At 35.7% G+C, this 9,935-nt stretch overlaps 2 protein-coding genes across 3 annotated transcripts, besides 6 other annotated features; both read right to left on the reverse strand.

Annotated features, from left to right (window-relative positions):
- Positions 1–33: 33 nt before the first annotated feature.
- Positions 34–3,384, reverse strand: CG31810 (uncharacterized protein). Its single transcript, NM_165198.2, has 5 exons — positions 3,171–3,384; positions 1,174–1,296; positions 1,000–1,110; positions 411–856; positions 34–277 (listed from the first exon to the last, which is right to left on the reverse strand). Exons 1-5 carry the CDS (start codon positions 3,346–3,348, stop codon positions 161–163), a joined length of 975 nt encoding a protein of 324 aa, NP_724023.1. The 5' UTR covers positions 3,349–3,384; the 3' UTR covers positions 34–160.
- Positions 3,385–4,635: 1,251 nt separating this feature from the next.
- Positions 4,636–9,730, reverse strand: CG31809 (uncharacterized protein). Of its 2 annotated transcripts, none has more exons than NM_001103698.2 (5): positions 9,316–9,730; positions 5,732–5,854; positions 5,558–5,668; positions 4,969–5,414; positions 4,636–4,878 (listed from the first exon to the last, which is right to left on the reverse strand). In NM_001103698.2, exons 1-5 carry the CDS (start codon positions 9,467–9,469, stop codon positions 4,762–4,764), a joined length of 951 nt encoding a protein of 316 aa, NP_001097168.1. In that variant the 5' UTR covers positions 9,470–9,730; the 3' UTR covers positions 4,636–4,761. The 2 variants fall into 2 exon arrangements, with proteins under 2 accessions (NP_001097168.1, NP_001285998.1); NM_001299069.1 differs by having other exon boundaries at positions 9,316–9,578.
- Positions 6,010–6,079: a mobile genetic element.
- Positions 6,084–6,231: a mobile genetic element.
- Positions 6,451–6,777: a mobile genetic element.
- Positions 6,814–7,970: a mobile genetic element.
- Positions 8,094–8,192: a mobile genetic element.
- Positions 9,731–9,781: 51 nt separating the features above from the next.
- Positions 9,782–9,935: part of a mobile genetic element that runs on past the window's edge.

Consider the following 9,935-nt stretch of genomic DNA (forward strand, 5'->3'; position numbering starts at 1 on the left):
AACCAATACCAACCAATACATGAACCCGTCAATAAGTGTAATATATTTTATTTTCAGCATAACATATTCTCAAAAATTTAAAATATTATTTCCACTGTTAAAAACTGCCGTAAACTCTAAGGTATTTATTTTGCCAAATATTTACATGGCTGCTAGGAACCTAAGAAAGTTTTTGGTTTTTCAGTCTGTGCTCCATGGCCTCGATTCTCATTCGTTTAAAGAGTTGGTATCCGAAGTAAGTACGAATATCCATGGGAGCCAACTTCATGAAGGCGTACTGTAATTAAAGAAGGTACATTTATTAAATAGAATTTACTCGTATGGTTAGTTTACCCCTTAGATAAATTATCTGGGGAACTATTATTTTTAGTATATTAAATTGGATTTATTACAGCTGTAAGACTACGCACCTGTAATCCATGAACCCAGAAACCGTTGGTCTCGCTCGTCTTTCCCAGTGTAAAGACTGCGGACCGGGCATAGGAATAAGCGTTGGGGAAAAGCAGTCCTCCTTGCCTCACTTTATCGGAATAGGAATTCATATTGGTGGCCACAAAGGCTGGCATAACCAACTGCACATGGATATTGTGTTCGGCCACCTCATATTCTAAACCTTTAGTAAAATGGGTAACGAACTTCTTGGTAGCCGCATAAGCAGTCAAATTGGGATGGGGCTGGAGTTCGGAGGAGGATCCGAGGTTAACAATTGCTCCCTTTCGACGACTAATCATCTGGGGCAGGATCTTGCGGGTGAGCATGGTAACCGATCCCACGTTGACGGTGAGAAGGTCCCACAACATGTCCTCCGATACCTTGTCAAGGCTTTCCGGGTCGTGAATCGTGCCCACATTGTTGACTGTTAAAATGAAAGGCATTTAATTTTTTTAACAATCAAATAATCGTATCTTCGTAAGCAGTAAACTATAAACTATATGTTAATGACCAGTATATTTGTTATATATATTAATCATGTATTTCTATGCCAATTCACATATTTACCCAAAATTCCAACTTCGATTCCATTCAGTTCCTTTTCGATATGAGCGTACACCTCGCGTCCCTTTGCAAAGTCCGCAACAATCCACTTGATTTTCACATTATATTGGCTCCCTAAATAATCGTTTCGAAATGGAATAAAACACTTTTATCTTTTAGTTGAATAACATTGCCTACCAATCTCGTTGGTGACTGCAATCAGCTTTTCCTCTTTCCGCGAAACGAGCACCAGGTTAAGACCCTGACGAGCCAACTCCCTGGCATATTCCTTTCCGATTCCATCGGTCGCACCGGTCACCACTTAAATTAGATAAATAAATTTAGTTTTTGTTAGATTTTAGATTTATTACATAGATTTATATATTATATATATATTAATATATTTAAATCTCCACAACCTGAAACGGATTAAATATTTTATAGTGCTATATTATCGCTATTGGAAACCAGAAAAGCCCCAATCGATAGATAAATTTAATGAAAACTACTACTCATGCTGACAATTCAAATTGTGATCTAGAGTCACAATGATTGAGATATTTTTAATCTGTTCTAATAAGGTCAAAAAGCCGAGTCCGTAATTAATTTTGATCCATTTTCTAGTTCTTTTCTTTAGTACCGTCACACTTTCATCGTGTGCCTCGTCACAAAGTGGACGTCAACCGCGGTTATCAGTTGGAAATCGGAAAATATCGAAAGATAAGTAAGTTCATGCTGACAACGGTAGTTTAAACAGAAAGTCAGAATGATTAGCACATTGGTTTCTTATCGAAAAATATATTTAAGGCAATAAATTTCCTTCACTGGTTGGTTAAACAACTATCATATTACAAATTTTCAAAAATACTGTCCAATCTTTTTAAGACTAAAAAGTCCATAAGTTATAATTTATTTTATAATAAGAAAATATTTTTCTATTTATTTTTCAACTATTATGACTGCTATAGTTTGGCAAAGATTTTGCACTTTGTGATTGGTGAGCAATAAAAGCAGTTGTATAAAATCCATAATTCAATTTGGTAAATTGTAGCGATCTCACACCTAAGGTCACCCATTAATTAAGCAATAAACTCAAGAAGCGATAGTTAAATTTATAACTGTTTGACCACGAAGAGCAGCACGAGACTCTAGTCAATGAAAGCGAATTAATTAGTTAATAAAGCAAAAACAAAGCGATCGCAATGTGCGAAACAAACGAGAAAATCGCAAGCCGGTTTACGAGTTGAATGACTTTGTCTGGTCCATAAATGAAATTGTAAACAAATCAAGTTGTTTGAATAATTTAGTTATTGGATGCCAAATTATAATGAATCAGCAGACAATTTGAAAATAAATTATATTTATTTTATTTTATTTAGGGATTTGTGGAATAAGTTAAACCTTTTTTAATTCATAATATTGAACTTAACAATTGAACATAAATTGTATTGGATAATTTAGCAAGAATATCTTTTATAGTCTGATATTATTTTTTATGATTCACAAATATGTGAATTCATTTAATATCTAAGCTTAACTAAAAATAACCATCAGCAATACGCTCAATAACACTCAGATAAGAAATACAATTTTGTTCATTTCGTTGGTATAAATAATAATGGAAATTCATAATTGTAACGGGTTTCTTATCTTATCATAAATGGATTTTGTAACCGCTTTTCCCAAACCCGGTAACTATAGATTCTATCGCTCAACAATTAATTTGATCATAAACTTGGTAATGTAGTACATGAGGTGAAATTAACGTATAAATCGATAATTTAATTTATCATAAAAAAATATATATGCTCAAATTATTATTACTCAAATTTATTATGCTAACATGTAAAGAAAGTCAATATACTCTCATTAAAGCCTAATTTATATTGAAATTATTGGCATTTAAAGAATTATCAGGCAAATCGTGATATATAGCTATTATGGGGACCTGAGATAGCTGTTGTCATTCAATTCTGAGAAAAGCTGGATGCTGCCTGGATATAGCAAAAACACTCCTTAAGAAATAAGGTAAACAATTTGCATTCGCGACAGTGAATCAACCGAAAACACATGCCTCAAATATTGACAGACCCCTGGGGTTAAAGTATGCAAATACCGGATTGAATAACATGGAAACATTCGGTGAATAAAGCGAAACTCATGGATATAATGGGCCTTGCGATCGAAACACTCACCTGCCCAATTTCCGAATTTCTCCGCCAAAGTCTTTGGCAAATTCGGCCTGAAGAACGGTTCCACAACAGACTTGATAATGCTGAACAAGGACTTTAAGTTTTCGTAGAGATAAGCGACGATGCTAAGAGAACCCACTATGTAGATTCCTGTAGAAATCACTTGCAAAATAAGAGCCATGTTTCACTTAATATAATTTCTTCTTTTAAGAACTGACTGCGTGCCGAAAAGAGTTCTCTTTATATAGGAACGAATAAGCGAACTTTTGACTGGGTGATAAGAGCGTACTCAAGAGATTGTGTACACGGCCATGACTAAACTGGCTTTAAATGATAAGGCCAGTGCAGTTGGAAGGCGATATTTATTTCTCTTATTACCACAAAATGCAGTCTGTCTCTTTAACAATTAACTATTTTCTTTATTAAATTAAAAAAAAAAAATTTATTTAAAATCATATGTGAATAGAATAGTAATAAGTACATCGAATAGTAATAGAATAGAAATAAGTACATAAGTACATCGAAGTCTATATGTTTTTTGTTCCCATAGTACAATAAAAGTCTAATTTTGCAACACAGTGTAATATAAATTGCAAACTTTTTAGCGAAGCTTCAAACCAGTTGTCGGCTCAAAAACCCGCCAAAAGGTGTGCTATATTTTGTTGTCTAAGTATATGTTTAAATTTTAATTTTATTTATTTTTTTATAATGGGATTTGAAGCAAATTTTGTCAATTGAGACAGTTTATTTGTACAGATAGTCCTCTACCTGTTTTTCCTTTTGCATTTAGCTAAATACTCTAGGAGTGATTTTGGAAAAATAATTACTGCGCTAAAATATGACAAGCTTGCTATGAAACTTATTTTTTTTTACTTACATATTTTTTAATTTATAAATGATAATTGCATATTCAACACAGCTCTAATACGTTGTTATCTATTTAATTTATCTGTTTCAAGAACAAATACATTTTATGGCTTCTAGATTTTTCACAGATAATTGCATGAAGTTGTTTTTACATGCTCTGCCTTTATTTAATAAAACTGTATAATGCATTTTCCTTCACTATCTTTTACAACACCATAAGTTGCGCTTATCAGCATGGCAAAAAGCATTTCCCTACAAGCAAGCAAAAAAACAGTGTGACACAACAAAAACATAACATTTATTTGGAAACGATTTTTGAACTTACATGCTGTCAGCGAACAAAACAGTACGAGTTTTCAAACGCTATAAATATAAATCGATATTGTATGAGTGGAAGGGCTATTAGTAACCTCCTGCCAAGCCGAATATTTATTTCAGACTGACGGGAAAAGTTCAAAGAGGAAGTCCACAAGCTTTTCTCAAACGTTCTAAATAGTAAATAGTTTTGTTGTATTAGCCGTTTTTAAGCTAAATCGAGTTTTATTATGCTACGTCTTCTGTAGCCACGAACCAATAGCAACCAATACATGAACCCGTCAATAAGTGTAATATATTTTATTTTCATCATAACATATTCTCAAAAATTTAAAATATTATTTCCACTGTTACAAACTGCGTAAACTCTAAGGTATTTATTTTGCCAAATATTTACATGGCTGCTAGGAACCTAAGAAAGTTTTTGGTTTTTCAGTCTGTGCTCCATGGCCTCGATTCTCATTCGCTTAAAGAGTTGGTATACAAAGTAAGTACGAATCTCCATGGGAAACAACTTCATGAGGGCGTACTGTAATTAAAGAAGGTACATTTATTAATCAGAAAGTTAGATTTATTAGATTTATTATATTAGATTTATTTCAGCTGTAAGACTACGCACCTGTAATCCATGAACCCAGAAACCGTTGGTCTCGCTCGTCTTTCCCAGTGTAAAGACTGCGGACCGGGCATAGGAATAAGCGTTGGGGAAAAGCAGTCCTCCTTGCCTCACTTTATCGGAATAGGAATTCATATTGGTGGCCACAAAGGCTGGCATAACCAACTGCACATGGATATTGTGTTCGGCCACCTCATATTCTAAACCTTTAGTAAAATGGGTAACGAACTTCTTGGTAGCCGCATAAGCAGTCAAATTGGGATGGGGCTGGAGTTCGGAGGAGGATCCGAGGTTAACAATTGCTCCCTTTCGACGACTAATCATCTGGGGCAGGATCTTGCGGGTGAGCATGGTAACCGATCCCACGTTGACGGTGAGAAGGTCCCACAACATGTCCTCCGATACCTTGTCAAGGCTTTCCGGGTCGTGAATCGTGCCCACATTGTTGACTGTTAAAATGAAAGGCATTTAATTTTTTTAACAATCAAATAATCGTATCTTCGTAAGCAGTAAACTATAAACTATATGTTAATGACCAGTATATTTGTTATATATATTAATCATGTATTTCTATGCCAATTCACATATTTACCCAAAATTCCAACTTCGATTCCATTCAGTTCCTTTTCGATATGAGCGTACACCTCGCGTCCCTTTGCAAAGTCCGCAACAATCCACTTGATTTTCACATTATATTGGCTCCCTAAATAATCGTTTCGAAATGGAATAAAACACTTTTATCTTTTAGTTGAATAACATTGCCTACCAATCTCGTTGGTGACTGCAATCAGCTTTTCCTCTTTCCGCGAAACGAGCACCAGGTTAAGACCCTGACGAGCCAACTCCCTGGCATATTCCTTTCCGATTCCATCGGTCGCACCGGTCACCACTTAAATTAGATAAATAAATTAAGTTTTTTTAGACATTTGGAATTTACATATACGGGTAAACATATATATGTATATATTTATATACTTTAATCTATACAACCTGAAACAGATGAAATATTCTATAGTGCTATATTATCGTTCAATTCTCAATTAATGAGAATCGATTTATGGAATTCTTTTGCACCCTTGGGGATCAATTTTTTGCTGCGGGCAACTACAACGCCCAACTAGTAAATCCTAAACAGCTGCAATATACTGCAATTATCCATCCGATAAATAGGTTGAACTTTCAATCACCTGGGAAACCCACATACTGACCTACAGACCCCCGAAAACTACCAGATCTGATTGATTTTGCGATCGTAAGAAAAATTCCTTTAGTGCTTCTTAACGCTGTAACACTGAAGATCTGTCATCCGAAAACTCAACCGTACTCTGAAACATTTTTCGGCACCCAGAAATTAAAGAAAGGCCGCGTCATTACAACATTAGCCTCAAACTTGTTAAAGTATAAAGTGTATTGAAAATTCTGTAAAGACATTTGAGTCGATAATAACAAAAGCTGTTAGTATCTGCAACACCTCAAATGAATTTTAAATCGAGAACTTTGTGCTAGAAAAACGACGTCTCCGACGAGAGTGGCAAACCCAAAGATCACCAGCCACAAAGTAACGGCTGAAGACGGCAACACGCGGCCAAAAGAAATATCCTAAGAATGAGAAGGATAACGAACATCGCAGGTATACTGAGAAACTATCGCCGACAAACACAAGGCAGTCATTGTGGAAGGCAAATCTTTGCCTAAGTATGCCTATGGAAGCAGAGATGCCTATTCGGGATAACACTGGGAAACGGGCCCGTAGTGATGCAGAAAAGGCAAATGTATTTGCTGCTCATCTGCAAAAGGTGTTTCAGCCGAACCCACCGTCAATTGGCTTTACGCTCCCGCACGTCTCCGATCCACTGATCCATGACTTAATATCTCCAAAAATAATTATGGAGCTACCAAACTGTGCTGTACGATGTATCAGCATATTTTTTAATGCCATAGCTAAAAACAATTATTTGCCCATCCAATGGAAAAAATCCACCATAATTATGAATTCAGTGCCAGGAAAAGATAGAACGCAGCCATCATTCTACAGACCAATGAGTCTTCTTTCATGTATCTCTAAGATCTTTGAAAAATTACTCATCATTCGTATACAAGCACACCTACAAACTCGTAACACAGTTCCATTGTATCAATTTGGATTACGTCAAAATCATGGAACATCAATATCAACAGAGATCATAACTTCTTTTGAGCACAAGGAATATTGCACAGCCGTATTCAAGCAATCGACCGAGTGTGGTTGGGAGGGCCTTATGTATAAAATAAAAACACTCCTTTAACCAAATACACACAAGCTGCTTAAGTCTTATCTTTTAAAAAAAAAAGTTTGCTGTAAGGTGCAATGCGAATACCTCCGAGGACCTTGTCATCGAAGCGGGAGTCCCTCAGGGTAGAGTTCTTGGTCCGACACTGTATCTCCTATACACAGCTGACATCCCTACAAGTGATCGAACAACACTATGAACTTTTACTAATAACACCGCTATTCTCAGCCGATCGAAATGCCCTCTGCAAGCATCAGCGCACCTGGCTGGTCACCTAACTGTTGTGGAGAATTGGCTGGCTAACTGGCGTATTGCAATCAACGAGCAGAATTGCAAACATGTCACATTTACGCTCAATAGGCGTAGCTGTCCCCCTGTAACTCTAAATAACGTCCAAATTCCACGAAGTGATTCCGTCATTTACCTCGGAGTTCACTTAGACAGAAGATTAACTTGGCGTAAGCACATTAAAACGAAAAAAACGAATTTGAAGCTGAAAGCCAGTAGGTTTTACTGGCTTTTCAACTCACGCTCTCCACTATGTTTGGACTTTAAGGTGCTGTTATACAACACAGTTCTAAAACCAATATGGACATATAGATGTCAACTATGGGCCACTGCATGCAACAGCAACATTGAAATAATACAACGAGGACAATTAAAAATCCTCCGAACATTCACCAGTAAATTTCAGTAAAAACTGAAATTGTCCAGCAGAAGGCTAAATACCTAAAGGGACTTGTAACGAATCCAAATCAATTGGCCAAATCACTTATAGAAGTGAATAATAACACGCACCTCCAACATAACGATTCACCTGCCCAGATGCCAAAACTTACGGCCATTCAGAATAACTGTTTAATTAAGTGAGTAGATTAAGATTTGTAAACTTATTGTTAGTCTCTATATACCAAGAGAAGATTCAATATAATTTCGCCACTCCATTAAGAAAAAAAATTATCGCTATTGGAAATCAGAAAAGCCCCAATCGATAGGTAAATTTCATGAAAACTACTAATCATGCTGGCAATTCAAATTGTGATCTAGAGTCACAATGATTGAGATATTGTTAATCTGTTGTAATAACAAGTCCGTAACGTCAACCGCGCTATGTAAGTTCATGCTGACAACGGTAGTTTAAACAGAAAGTCAGAATGACTAGCAGATTGGTTTCACTCAATGAAATTTGTTAGTGACGCAAAAACAAAGCGATCGCAATGTGCGAAACAAGTGAGAAAACCCGGTTTACGTGTTGAATTAATGAATCAGCAGGCAATTCGAAAATAAATAATATGTTTGCTCTTAATGGATTTGTTGAATATTCTTAACCATTTTTAATTCTTTATATTTAACCTAAGAATTGAACATAAATTGTATTGTGTAATTGAACAAGAATACCAGTCAATGCTACTATTTATTATGATACCCAAATATGTGAATTCATTTAATATCTAAGCTCAACTAAAAATAACCAGCAGCAATACGTTCAATAACACTCAATAATAGATAATAGATCAACACACAATAACAGATAAGAAATACCATTTTGTTCATTTCTTTGTTATAACCGCTTTTCCCAAACGTGCTAACTTTAGATTCTATCGCTCAACGATTTATTTGATCATAAACTTGGTAAATGTAGTACATGAGGTGAAATGAATGTATAAATCAATAACTTCATTTATCAGAAAGCCAAATACATGTGATTCAATACTCAACACTCTCTTCTCTTCTCTTCATTTCTCTTCTCTTCTTTTGCCTTCTCTTCTCTTCTCTTAAAAAAGTCAAGAAATTCAAAATACATTAAAGCAAATTTAATATAGTATAATTATTGGCATTTATAGAATTATTAGGCAATATCATGATATATAAATATTATGGGGACTTAAGTTAGCTGATGTCATTCAATTCTGAGAAGAGCAGGTAGCATCCTGCGTATAGCAGGTAAGAAATAATAAGTCAAATATTCACAGACCCCTGTGGTTAAAGTATGCAAATACTGGATTGAATAACATGGAATAATAACGGTGAATGAAGCGAATCTCATGAATATATTGGTCCTACCGATCGAAACACTCACCTGCCCAATTTCCGAATTTTTCCGCCAAAGTCTTTGGCAAATTCGGCCTGAAGAACGGTTCCACAACAGACTTGATAATGCTGAACAAGGACTTTAAGTTTTCGTAGAGAAAAGCGGCGATGCTAAGAGAACCCACTATGTAGATAAGACCCATGTTTCACTTAATATAATTTCTTCTTTTAAGAACTGACTGCGTTCCGAAAGGAGTTCTCTTTATTTAGGAACGAATAAGCGAACTTCTGACTTGGTAATAGGAGCGTACTCAAGAGCTTGTGAACACGGCCATGACTAAACTGGCTTTAAATAATAAAGCCAGTCCGACATTTCATTCTCTTATTACCACAAAAGGCAGTCTGTCTCTTTAACAATTAATTATTCTCTTTAATATATTTAAAAAAATGTTAGTGTGCGCTCCGTGACAGTTCAACGACGACTGACTCTTTGTTTATTCAGCACGTGTGTATATCAGAGAACTGCAGCACGGCACTGGCACTCTAATTACACCCGCTAAACACTGGCACCCTAGGCACCCGTGTGTTTTTTGACACCCTATTCGCGGCAATAAAAAATATCCGAGTGTTGTGCCGAAGTGTTGTTATTGGTACGAGTAAAAAAACACC

This window comes from Drosophila melanogaster, chromosome 2L (genome assembly GCF_000001215.4).
Source record: "Drosophila melanogaster chromosome 2L".
Lineage (NCBI taxonomy): Eukaryota > Metazoa > Arthropoda > Insecta > Diptera > Drosophilidae > Drosophila > Drosophila melanogaster.